Source organism: Grammomys surdaster, unplaced genomic scaffold (assembly GCF_004785775.1).
Source record: "Grammomys surdaster isolate TR1022 unplaced genomic scaffold, NIH_TR_1.0 239, whole genome shotgun sequence".
Taxonomy (NCBI): domain Eukaryota; kingdom Metazoa; phylum Chordata; class Mammalia; order Rodentia; family Muridae; genus Grammomys; species Grammomys surdaster.
In genome coordinates, this window is record NW_021604684.1 from 5,546,432 (window position 1) to 5,559,463 (window position 13,032).

A 13,032-nucleotide genomic window follows, 5' to 3' on the forward strand; every position below is an offset into this window, starting at 1 on the left:
TCACATAGGAACTAACTCATCAGAGAGACATGAAAGCTAAGCCAGTGTGATTGGTTACAATTCCACAGCTATTTATTTGGTCTCCTCCCATTGGAGAGTCCCTAGTTATGTAAATTTTTGGCTACCTCTGATTGGTTGAGTTTCAGTTTTGTTTTTCTTTAATACATAAATGTATTAGAAAGTAGTTTATATTACATTTTGTTTTATTTTTTTAAAGATTTATTTATTCATTTTATGTATGTGAGTACATTCAGATGCACCAGAAGAAGGCATCAGATCCCATTACAGATGGTTGTGAGCCACCATGTGGTTGCTGGGAATTGAACTAAGGACCTTTGGAAGAGCAGTCAGTGCTCTTAGCAACTGAGCCATTTCTCGTGCCCCTACATTTTGTTTTCAAATCATGCAAAGCTAAGGTCATGGTGGAGAAAGACCATGACTGTGTGCCTTTTTATACTTAGGTCCTGCCCTCTATTTTAATACTTTAACACTGTGGTCAGTCACTGATACAGAAAATCAAATCTAAGCCAAGACAAAGAGATTATTGTACAAGTATTTTAAAAAATCATCATAGAATTGCTTTTTATAGAGAACACAGGTTATCTGTCCACATTGTACACAGTAAATGTTCACAAAATCAGATTCGCATTCTGAGAACTACGATGTTCATTGCCTCTGTTTGTCACCAGCAGAGGGCCTGTGGTTCTCTTGGGTTTCAGTTGGAATGCTCATGGCCCAGCAGGAAGTGGTCCCCACAAGCCCCACTTCAGTTCCTGCCACGGTCGCTCGATGAACAGGGTCAGGGCCAGCCCACAGAGGAAGGTCAGCACACAGTGTCCAGAGAAAAGATAGAACTGTGGACAAAGCGGACACAGTGGACAGCTTATTCCATAGTCCCCCTAAGTTTGAATCTGAGAGTGTGCTGCCCCAACGCCATGAAGCAGAGCAGGAAAAAAATGGGTCCCAAACCTTGAAAGAGTTTACCCTAGACTAAAGCCCCGCCCCCTCCTTCAGCTAAACCAGCGAGAACAACTTTAAAAAAGAACAACACAAAGCCAGCTGAGCTCAAGAAGAGCGAGTGTCAGAGCCAGGATAGGACCAAGGGCCAGGCACTTGCTTACCATGTTGGTGTCCGTGTAGTGAATAAGGGTCTCCTGCAGCCCGTTATAGAGAATGATCACGATGGGGTGTACGAGGTAGCAAGCATAGCTTATGCTAGCCGGGAGACTCCAGATACCGTAAGAAAGCATGCACTTCACGGGACCTGACGGGAAGAAGTAGAGTCGCACAGTCACAGGCCTGCCTCAGGTCCCTGATGCTACACGACACATTGCAGGGATTCTCTTTTTAAAAGTGTGTGTGTGTGTGTGTGTGTGTGTGTGTGTGTGTGTGTGTGTGTAAAGGTGCTGGACTTCCTGAAGCCAGAGCTGGAGGTGGCTGTGAGCTGCCCAACATGGGTGCTAGAACCAAACTTAGGCACGTTGGTGACAGACCCTTAAGTGCTGAGTCATCTCTCCAGCCCCTATTGTGTCTCTGGCATCTATCTCCTAGCCTCTTCCCAGCCACCACCCTACTACAAGGCCTTGCAAGAAAAGAATTCTTTCTTATCTATTGCTGGATGCTAAATATAGAGAACATTGTCTGACACAAAAACAAATGCACGAACGCACTTATTCAATTATGTGAATAAACCTGGAGACACTCAGCCCAGCCCTCGGCCACTGCTATTACCTGGGGGCCCTTTGGCAACTACTTCCAGGAGCCCTGGAATATGTGTGCTCTGTCGGCATTGGTGGCTGGGACCCCACCTGCTGAGTTCCCACCATCTTGGCTGAGGCTGAACATTTTCATCCCCAGCTGAACGCTAAACTCATCCAGTTCGGCCCCTAGAGTACACAGCTGTCTTCCTTCCCCCCTGGCTCTGCTCCATGGCTTTAAGGATCCAAGGAAGTTTGGAAACAGAGAGAGATTTTTTTCTGGATGATGCCTGAGTGGTGTTTGGTGATACCGCTGTGCTTCATTCAGGCCGGAGAAAGGGAGGAAAATGTCAGGAGTCTCGAACAGATCTGTAATCAGGAGAAAATTCCTTTCTTTCTATATATGTCCTTCATCTGCCTGCCCCCCTGCACATCAAAAGCCAGCAGCACAAAAGGTATTCTCCCTGGTTATAGGAGGGGTCTTAGTGACTAGGCTTCTCCCCTCAGACGGCCACCGAGGCCTGAGGTGGCTGTGACCAGAGCCTTGTCCTCAGCTATTACACTACATCATTGCCTCACTATTTTCAGAGTTCTTGTCTAGCCTCTAAATTACCTTTCCTGGAGAGTCCCAGACCTTGTCTTTCAGGTCTATTACCTTAGTATATAAACCAACATAAAAATTAAAAATAATTTGTAAGAGTTATTTACCCCAAGGATAGAGACAAACTGTATCCTTCTAGGTGGTGTCAATTATTCATCCCTACCTCTGGGTATACATCTTATATTTTAACTTTATCACCCTCTGGAACAGAGTGTGAGCCCAAGAGCAAAGCCAGTGGTCCCCTCCTACCTCCATAGCCTTCCTGACAGGCAAAGATGACCCAGCCCACAGCTGCTGCCCACAGGGTCCGATGGAGGGCCTGGTAGACGGCAGCAGCCACGGAAGAGGTTGGAGAGGTGTCATCTACTACGTACGCCAGGGCAACAACTGCAAAGAGGGTCAGCAGAGAGAAAGTCCAGCCCAGCATGGCCTGCACCTGAGGGGAGCAAGAGGCAGTTCACAACTCAGGAATCATTGCGTCCATTGTCACATGCTCACTGGCGCCATTTCTGTCACTTCAGATCTGACTGAAGGATCAGCTTAGTGGTGGGCAGGGCTTAGCAGCAGTGGAGTGAGGGGTGCGACTATAACAGGATGAAGCGATGAGTTGGGTATATAATCCTGTTGCTCCAGAGACCAAGGCAGAACTATGAGTTCAAGGCCAGCTGGACTACATAGAGAGACCCTACCTCAAAACAAAGTGTCCCAGTGCAAAATGATGACCTATTGAGTGACCTATTGGCTGTATCAACTGTCGTTGGATCATTATGACACTTGAATGCGCAAACATCACGTGCTTAGATCATATTCGCTCTCTACTAGGCACACAGACCCATCTCCCCCCTCTGGACGTCTTCCCATCTCCGACAGTTGCTCTGCTACTCTTGCACATTTCATTGATGATAAGCCTCAGTCTATTCAGAGATAAGCAGGGAGGATTGAGGGTCGAGGGTTTAAAGGCTTATGGTGACAGAAGAGCCCTGCCCCTTGATTGTGACGACATATACACATCTCTACACAGGATAGCAACTCCCAGAATGACGCACATACATACAAAACATGCAGGGGAAACTGGCAGTCTAAGGTCCATGGGTTGAGTGACGTCAGTTCCTAGGGATGACAATATGTCACGGTTCCCTTGGCACTATACCTGAGGTAAACCCTGGCTAAAGGACGTCTCACACTTTTTTTTTCCAATTTCTCACAAATATATAATCAGTTAGAAGGAAGCTTTCTTTCCCAACATTCCCTCCAATCCTGATGTCCCACTCTGTCCTTGAATCAAAGAGGATGCCTCAGTGGCAGGGAAGAAGCACCTTGAGGAATGGTAAGAGAGAGAGCTACTTCCAGCTCAAAGAACAGGTGTGAGTTCAATCTTGGCTTAGGTTAAGTATTGGGTCTTACACCGCATCCCTTGATCTCTTCGACCCAGACCTATCTTCCAAGGCTTTCTTGTTTCTCTGTGCTCCGGTTGTCAAGCTGTCATGATGGCTATACTGAGGTTAGGAAGCCGTCTACCATCTTGTCTCTGAGATCTACTTAAAGCTCAACAGCCTGCCCTAGTTTCGGCTGTATGGAAGGAAAGTAAATTGGCGGGGACTTGCCACTAAGTCAGTCTAAGTCCCTTGTCCTCTCCTGATTCTTTGGTGTCAACAGGCCCACAGTCTCCAGAAACACACCTGAGCCTATGCTGTCCCCGACTCCTGGCCTGCCTGTCTACCCACAGGGCCCTTCCTGTCTCATCTCTATCAGCTACTGTATGCTCTGCTTCCTCCAGTAGGAACCAGAATCCTTATTTTTCCCAATTGAGTTGCTTCTCCAGCTCAGTCTTTCTGCGTCCCTAGCTCCATGTCCTCAACCCCGACACTGGCCCTTGAGGTGGCTCCCTGATGCTTCTTCTTCACCTTCCCTTCTCCCCTTTGTTAACACCCTGTTCTCCCTGGAGCCTCATGTGACCTGGGCTGTGTTCAAGGATCTCTTTGGTGGTGCTGTGTTATAATCTACAGCCAGATAATACATTTCCAGAACACTGAAATGCCAACGTGGAATAGATACACCCTTCCGTACAGCCACGTGTCCTGATGAATCTTTTTCCTTGCTTGTTTGTAAGGATGATTTTTTTAAAAATAGGTTCTCATTATGTCTCCCCAGGCTGGAGCCAGCAATTTTCCTGGTCTTCTTGAGTGTTGGGATTACAGACATGTACCACCACAAGCAGAAAATCGTATTCCTTGATGTTACCAAGAGTGATACAAGGTTTCCCAAGGAGGAGGGCCTCTACTCTGAACTGTCTATGACTAAGCCAAGGCCATTGAATCCCAAAAGTGCAATTGGATTCTTCATCCTTTGGCTCAGAAAGGAGGACAGGACTCGGGCTAGAAGCGTCCTCCTCAAGCTTTAGCGTGGACACACAGCATACGGCAGCACAGTAACAAACTCAGCAGCCTGGCTCCACCTGCCTTTGGCTTGGAAGAGCCAAGCTAGAGAGGCCACAGCAATCCCAGCCAGCCATGTGCCCTCACAGGGAGACAAGGGGACCACATACCTTAGTTTTGAGAATGTCTGTAGGGTGGTCTGAATGCATGAACATGCTCAGAAAGAGGCCCACGAGGAACGGGCCACAGCGGCAGTAGGGCTTGGTGTAATACTCTGAGAAATATAGCATAGTCCCATTCTCGCTGAAAAGCAACAAGAAGAAAGCAAGGCAAAGGCTCGGCTTTGACTGGATGAGGAAAAGGGAATGCCCTCTGGGGTAATCAACAAATGCATTAGATTTCTCAATAATGATCCACACACAGTGACTATCTAGACCCTAGACTCTAGGCCCTTGGGTCACAGCTGGTTTGCTTAAATTCTAAATTCCCTTGGGCTCCGTACCCAGATCCGAAGGACATAGGATGACTTCATTTGTTTTAAATACCCGTTCCTGGTGGCTGACCCACTACCTCTAGGAATGTAGAAGGGTCTGTGAGAAAGCAAGAGTTCCAAACAAGCCAGAAACATTGGAAAGCCAGGGCATGGTAGTACATGCTTTTAATTCCAGCACTTGGGAAGCACAGGCAGGTGGGTCTTTGTGAATTCTGAGCCTGTCAGCCTGGTCTACATAACTAGTTCCAGAACACGCTGTGGGGCGGGGGTGGTGGTGGTAGAGGAGGAGAAAGAGGAGAAAGAAGAGGAGGAAGAGGAGGAGGAAAAGGTAAAGAGGAAGAGGAGAAGGAAGACAACACCATTAAATGCTGTAATTCCCACCTATGTCCTCCGACATCAATAGCAACAGACCTGAGAACTTATTAGGGAGTCAAACTCATGCTTTCCCCCAGGAACTCTGAAGAGGAGGAGGTTGGCAGTGGACATGTATCCACTGAATGGTGGATCCACTTGGAGGATAACACCCTCCAAGTGTCCCTCAAGTTTGAGAAGTACCGCCTACAGAGAGAGTCCATCATGAATGTCCAAGTGACACCCAGGCCCATCAAATCAGAATCGGGACATGGGACCCAGGGCTGAGAATTGTCAAAGCTCCCTGGTGCTCCAAAAAGAGAGTAGCTTGAGAATGTCTGCTGGGAAGTTTTCACTGGTTCCCACCGAGAAGGGAAGACAGATTCAGCTGAGGGTCCATGATGCCCACACAGAGATTACCAGAGGTGGTGAAGATGCTCGAAGATTAGTGAGTTGTTCTTCAGCTCTGGCTAGGAGCTCTCATAAAAGTCATTTCCTTGGGCCCCAGCACCAGAAAATCTAACTCAATTGGTGCAAGTTAGGACAGGAAGCCTCTGGTGGACCAGAAAGCTGCAGAAGAGGCACATGCCTCTAATGCTAGCAGTTGGGAGACTGAGCCAAAAGGATTGTGAGTTCAAGGCCAACCTGCATTGCTCAGTGCATTTGAGACCAACCTGAGCTACAGAATGAACACTGTCTCATACACATACGCATACACACACACATATCAAAAAAAAAAGTCCCAATAAATAAATTCTCCCTGAGGGACTTTAATGAGCATTAATGAGCCTCTGGGTTTAAGAACCATGAAGCTACGCGTAAGAAAGCTGCCTCCTCTGTCACCAGGACACCCATAAAAATAGATGATGTGACATGGAAAAGGGCTTGACGCTCTCCGAGCCTGGAGGCTTGCAGTAAATTCACCCACAAATACAAACCGAGCATTTAGTTATCATTCTGGGCCATGGTGTGTGTATGTGTGTGTGTATGTGTGTATGTGTGTGTATATGTGTTTGTATGTGTTTGTGTATGTGTTTGTGTATGTGTGTATGTATGTGTATGTGCATGTGTGTGTATGTGTGTGTATGTGTGTGTATGTGTTTGTGTATATGTGTGTATGTGTTTGTGTATGTGTGTATGTGTTTGTGTATGTTTGTGTATGTGTGTGTATGTGTGTGTATATGTGTGTATGTGTGTATGTGTGTGTGTATGTGTGTGTATGTGTGTGTATGTGTGTATATGTGTGTGTATGTGTGTGTATATGTGTGTGTATGTGTGTGTATGTGTGTGTATGTGTTTGTGTATGTGTGTGTATGTGTGTGTATGTGTGTATGTGTGTGTGTATGTGTGTATGTGTGTATGTGTGTATGTGTGTATATGTGTGTATGTGTGTGTGTGTGTTTGTGTGTGTGCACGTGTGTGTCTTTCCGTGCAGATGCCAGATGATGTCAGCCTTGGATATTGGTCGTCAGGTCCATCTTTTTAACTTGAATTTGTTTTCTGTATGTACTCATGCATATTCACCAAAATGCAGATTTTGGGGATTAGTCAACAGCTTGCAAGAATCTGTTCTCTCTTCCTGTCATGTGGGTGGGCCTCAGGGTTAAACTTAGGTCTTTGGGTTTATAGCAAGCACATTTACTCTCTGAGCCATGTTGAGCCATGTTTCTGTTATTGTTGTTGTTGTTGTTGCTGCTGCTGCTGCTGCTGTTATTTGTTTATTTAAGAGATGGTCTTTTGTTGGTCTAGAAATCACCATGGGTTAGGCTGGCTGGCCAGAAAGCCTCAGTATTATAAGCGTACACCACCATGCTCCAGGTCCCTGTGCTTACTCTCGAAAGCACTGGCTGGGCTATCTTGCCAGAGTCCCCCAGACTGGCTTATGGACTGGCAGTCCAAAAGACTTGTGGCTTTTGGACAAGTCTGAGTGATCAACTGGCTTCCCTGAGTTTCACTTCTGCGGTTCTGACTCCTGAATTGAGAAGAATCTAGCTCCCGTTTAGCACACTAAGTTCTGTTGCAGAATCGTAAGTAGCTTATTGTGGAGGCAAAAGAGCTTAGAGACTTAGGTCCTAGGTTCAAATGATACCTATGCTACTCCTTAGGTGCCGGGTGACCTTGAAGAAGTAACCCCAACTTCCTTATGGGTTCAGTTTCTCCTTCCAACAATGTATCTGGTATCTATACTAAGGGAGAACCCCACTTCAGCCACAAGGGGGCACTCCTGTCCTCTGAGAAACATTTTCTTGAGCCGATACATTTAGCCCTCCTCCCCAGTTGGATCCCCTGCAAACTGAAAGGTTAGGAAATTTGGAACTTCCATCCAGATCAAACGTGTCTAATCCAGTTTTTCCATAAGTTGATAGGCACAGGACAAACCTAACGACATTCTGCAGACCTCCCTGAAATATCCTGCCCCTGGCGAGGGCAGGGATGGGACAGAGAGGACCAAGCTGGAATTGTGTTACCTGGCTGCTGATGGAGATGCCACTGGAAGTTTATAAGCCAATGTGAGCAGAGCAGTGGCCGTGGATGATGCCAGGAACAGCAGGCCCCCAAGGAGGACAAGGACACGTTTACTTCTGCAGAAGAGAGGGCAGAGGAGGAATGCCTTTCAGTTGCCTTCAGCACTGCATGAATGAGATGCCACAACCCCGGGAGCTCTAGGGCCTTGCTTTCAAGAGAGGAAATGGGAACTTCAGTTCAGCAGGAAAAACTGGGTGGGCTTGGAGTTCCTGGACTGCCTGATCTTGACCACTGACCAGCAGCAAGACTGTAGACAGGACCTTGAAGTTGGGTTCCTCTTCTAATCAGGGATAGTAATAGCGCCCTTGTCTGCACTCCCCGAGAAGCTTACACTGCGGCTCAAAGGAAGGCCATTCTTGGGAACACCGCCTAGCCTCTACAGAATACTATAAGGACATCGGTGGTGGTTGACTAAGGAGAGAAGTGGTTTGTTCAGGGAAGGATGGGACACAGATTTGACACAGCCACCCACTCCAGAGAAGGAGAGGGACGATAGAACAGGGAGGAGAACCCAGCTCTCCTTGCTAGCATAAGCCAAGCCTGAGATAAACATCTAACAACGGGAGGTTCATGTGATAGTGCCAAAGAGGGGCAGGAAGGGAGAGCCAATACAAGATCAGCTGTTGAGGTGGCTAACACTTAATTCTTCCAGAATGTTCTATAGCTTTATGTAATATGCTTCAGGACTCTCTGAGGAGTGTAGGAAAAAAAGTATTTCCCCAGTATCTTCTTTTTCACCGGTGATTATGCACGCTAATTCCTGTACACTCTGAGGTGGCACATAAAGAAACTCCAACTGTCAGACTGTGAGATACTGTGACAATTGAAAGGTCTGAGGACACAGCCTCTAAATCAGGCACTCTGATCTGGTTACTCAGACCAGAACCAGGCCGGATTGGGGCTGTGAGGATCTGCTGTGGCTCAGAAATATGGAACACTCTTGTGTTTGGGGCTGTTTGTTTGTTTGTTTGTTTGTTTTTAAAGTAGTTTCCCATTGCATTCAAAAGCTGTGAGGCAGTTATGGCCTTTGACCCACTAATTTCCCACAGGATATGCATTCTGAAGAAACCCTGGAGTTGGAGACAACTGGTTGTCATGAAAGCATTCATGGAAAGTTATTTATGAAAGCGTAAGACTGGAAATAATCTAAGTATATTGGAATGGGAGATGGTACCAGTCAATTATACTCATTCAGGAAACTGAATGTTAGGCAGACATTACAATTTTGTTTACAGTTATTAAAATAGTATAGTAAAATGTGGGTTCAAAAACTATTTTTAAAAGATGTGGAGAGGCAAGTATGCTTTCATCTTTAAAACACTGGTCAGAAAAAAAAAAAAGGATCAGGAAGACAGCTCCAGAGTCTTTAACAGGGGACCTAGTTTGCCATGAGTGATGGACTGGAGTGAATATTTTCCTTTAATTCTAATGTTTCCTAAATTGAACATATATTTTAACAAGAAAGAATAATAAATTTCTTTTTTTTATATAATGGCACACTATAAATCTCTCTGTGAATTATTGAGACTGTAAAGTGTTTCTAAAGCTAACAAAATTAAGACAATAAATACAAGCCATAAGGCAGCAGGTACATTGATACATTTGCTAAGGGTACCGTAAATTACACCCTGCTTTCCAGGGAGCAATCTCCCAGTATGTAACAAGCTCTCAGGAATCACCACCACCCTTTGACCTGGTAATTCCACGTAGAAATATGTCCCCGTGGAAATAGCTACAAGGAAAGGTAGAGTGTTCGAAGGCGGTCACCACAGTGCCATTTATAATTGTGAAAAATCAGGCACCATCTAGATACCCAACCATAAAGATGGAATATAAATCCTGAAACTGACAGATATGTGCGTTGTGTCAATATGTGGACGTGTTTATGTGAACAGCTGGCACGGGAAAACGCTGAGCACCGGTATTACACACCCTGGTGATAAATCTGGGGAAACGCGCTGATGTATGAGTTGGCTGGGAGAGGACGGAGAAGGAGTGAAAGAGAGAGGGGAGAGAGGGGAGTGGCGTCTCCGTTTCTAGAAAGTTCATTTCCTAACTTCTAAAAAGCTGCTTCCTACAAAGCTGGGATATAGCTGGGAGTTCCAGGCCAAAGGACCCATGAGGGAAAAGAAAAGTCTCAGACCCACTTTCCATGGATGAAGAAGATCAGCGGTGTCATGAGGTGGAACTGGAAGTCACAGGCAAGGTACCAAGTCCAGCCATTGCACTGGGGAAAAAGAGAAGTAACTGTGACTCCTCCCCTTTAGGTACAGGGCTGTTGAGTGTCTGCGGTGTGGCCTGTGAGGGCAAGCTGAGCATTGGGGTGGGACGGCTTCCCTTGCAAGAGGAAAACGAAACAAGATATTCTTCATTCCTCAAATCAGCCTTTGGACCAAGCCTGGCAGATCCCAGGGAAATTCAGACCTATTTCTCTCTTGTTTGTTAAAAAATACTAATTTAACTTGTCTCCTAGGACAGCCATGGGAACTGACTGGGGTCACGATTCAGGAATGTAGGAGGTGGCTGTCCTTAGGTTTGTCTGGAATTCCAAGAGGGGAATTCCAAGAGGGCTCTTTTCCTTGCCTAGTTCCCACTCCCTACTTGAGGTGGGGTTGGGGGGATGTGTTCTTTTGAAAGTAAGTGCTTGGCTCACACTCAGGGTTCCCACCAGAACCAACATGGATGCCTGACCAAAGCCACAGGAGGCCCACCCACTCTCCAGTCTTGTGGGAAATGGACATGTTTTATCCCATATAAGGCAATATCTAGGGGGCAAATTTCCTGACACTCAGGGCCCCAGGGCCTAAGGGAGCCCAAACTTCCTCAACAGAGAGGGAAGTTTTGTCCACAGTTAAACAGATGTTTTTGCTATGGCGAAAGCATGAATGGTCAGGGTTGAGACCCCTGGCACCCAGGCTTCCAAACATGTAAAGTGGGCTCCCACTCAATGGGGCAACTGGCTCCCATCCTTGTCCTGACTTCTATAATGCCCCAAGCGAGTCTGCATCCAGGAAAGTGACCCTACCTGTCTTCTCCTGGGACCCTGACACAGGCATGCCCTCATCTGTAAGTGGTGCCCCACAAAAGCTGCTGGGCTGGGGCCATCTCATAAATGAGCAGTTACCGGCAAGAGTTAGGGACTCGGCACAAATTTCAGCCCATGGGAGGAATTAAGAACATAATTGAAGTATGGCCACCTCCTTCCCTTTTTCTCTAAGTTCATTATTATCCTGGTTAGAATTTTATTTTATTTTATTTTATTTTATTTTATTTATTTTTAATTATTGTTGTGTCATCTTGCCAGCATTTTTCTTAGAAGAGGAACTTAAGCTGAGAAAATGCCCCCATTATATTGGCCTGTAGACAAGTCTGTGGGGACTTTTCCTTGATTAATGACTGACGTGGGAGGGCTCAGCCCCACTGTGGGTGGTGCCACCCCTAGGCAGGTGGCAGAGCAAGCAAGTGATGGTAGCAATGAAGGCTCCACAGTCTCTACTTTAGTTCTTACCTTGAGATCCTGCCCTAACTTCACTCAGTGATAACGTGTGAGCCACCCAGGATGTCTAAGCCAAATAAACTCTTTCCTTCTCTGGTTGTCTGTGGTTGTGGTGTTTTATCACATTAATAGAAAGCAAACTGGAATGATCGTGAAGGTTTGAAGGATTCTATAGACATAGATCTTGTGGCTCTGAAGCAGCTCCATGATGCCTGGCTTGAAGTTGACTTAGAGTTTACCATGGCGAGGGGAGATGCTGTGATGTTTCACCCCAGCATAGACTTCCTATGTGAAAGCAAAGAAACTGTCCTTCCTTGTGTTTTGTCCCTTCTGTACTAGTTCAGGTACAATGGTAGAGCAGGGAAACTGCCCTGATACCCAGACAGTCCACCCCTCACTAGCACCACGACCGCTCTTTCTTGCCTCATAACAGGGCCCCCTACATTAGCTGATATTATGCCTCCAAAACTCATGGAGATGGGACTTAGGTTGACCCTTGGTAAACCAGCCAGACCATGTGACTACGCCCTTGCGAAAAAAGCCCTTGAAAACTCACGGCATTCTGAACAGACAGGAAGTTATTCAGCAGCAGCAGATTCGTCCACCAAACCTCCCGGCAGTTATCCCAATGGAACTGGGCCACTTCCCAGACAGGTCCCCAGGGAACAAAAGAGAAGAAACCAACCAGCAAGCACACAGAGTACAAGTGAAGGAGCTGCAACCTGGCAGAGAGACACAAGAGAGAAGATAACACCATGGAGGCCGCGTACTTGCCTCGGTGAACACGCAGAGGTGGGAGGTATGCTTTAAGAAACCTGTGACGTTGTTGGGCAGCATCAAGGACCCACAGTTCTGCTGAGCTACCCAGTTTGTTGCTATTGGCTGAAAAAGCTATTTACGTTACCACTGAAACAAAAGCTTTTTAGGAATTCCTAAGACTTGAGACAACCCGGTCAGGTGGTCTTGCCGCATCTCAAATCATAGCTCAGAGAAGTCGGGGTGACTCGTTTAGTTACTCATCTGTAAGACGGGTACCAGTTCATGTTGTTCCCAGGTGTCTCATGAGACAGAGACTTCTTTTCTCCCTCCCTTCCTTCTCTTCCATTCTTCCTTCTTTGCCATACACTCTTCATCCTTCTAAGCAGGATTTGACACAGCTATAAATCGAGGATTAATGCACAGAGTCCAGGACTGGGTACATGGTTCAGTTGGTAGCATGCACAAAGCCCTGGGGCTAGCACTACATAAAATAGACATGTTGGTACATGCCTATAGTCCTACAACTCAGAAGACAGTATCAGGAGGATCAGAAGTTCAAGACCATCCTCGACTACACTGTGAGAGAGAGGCCAGTCTGGACCACATGAGACTCTGTTGTAAACAAACATACAAATAAATGTTTTGTTTTGTTTTGTTTTTCAAAAAAAAAAAAAAAGCACAGTGCAGATCAGTAGGATGCAACAGATTATATAACAAGCCAGGTCTGCCATTCA

The 13,032-nt window shown here is 46.3% G+C and overlaps 1 protein-coding gene across 1 annotated transcript in view; it reads right to left on the reverse strand.

The window, feature by feature from the left end:
* Positions 1 to 320: 320 nt before the first annotated feature.
* LOC114626707 (O-acyltransferase like protein) overlaps positions 321 to 13,032 on the reverse strand; it is a 48,400-nt gene continuing 35,688 nt past the window's right edge. The window contains exons 9-15 of the mRNA XM_028774190.1: positions 12,096 to 12,261; positions 10,191 to 10,270; positions 7,986 to 8,099; positions 4,844 to 4,976; positions 2,548 to 2,734; positions 1,122 to 1,264; positions 321 to 854 (exon numbers count right to left, since the gene is read on the reverse strand). Of these exons, the coding sequence (XP_028630023.1) occupies positions 729 to 854; positions 1,122 to 1,264; positions 2,548 to 2,734; positions 4,844 to 4,976; positions 7,986 to 8,099; positions 10,191 to 10,270; positions 12,096 to 12,261 (949 nt within the window). The 3' untranslated portion in view covers positions 321 to 728. The remainder of the gene's footprint in view (positions 855 to 1,121; positions 1,265 to 2,547; positions 2,735 to 4,843; positions 4,977 to 7,985; positions 8,100 to 10,190; positions 10,271 to 12,095; positions 12,262 to 13,032) is intronic.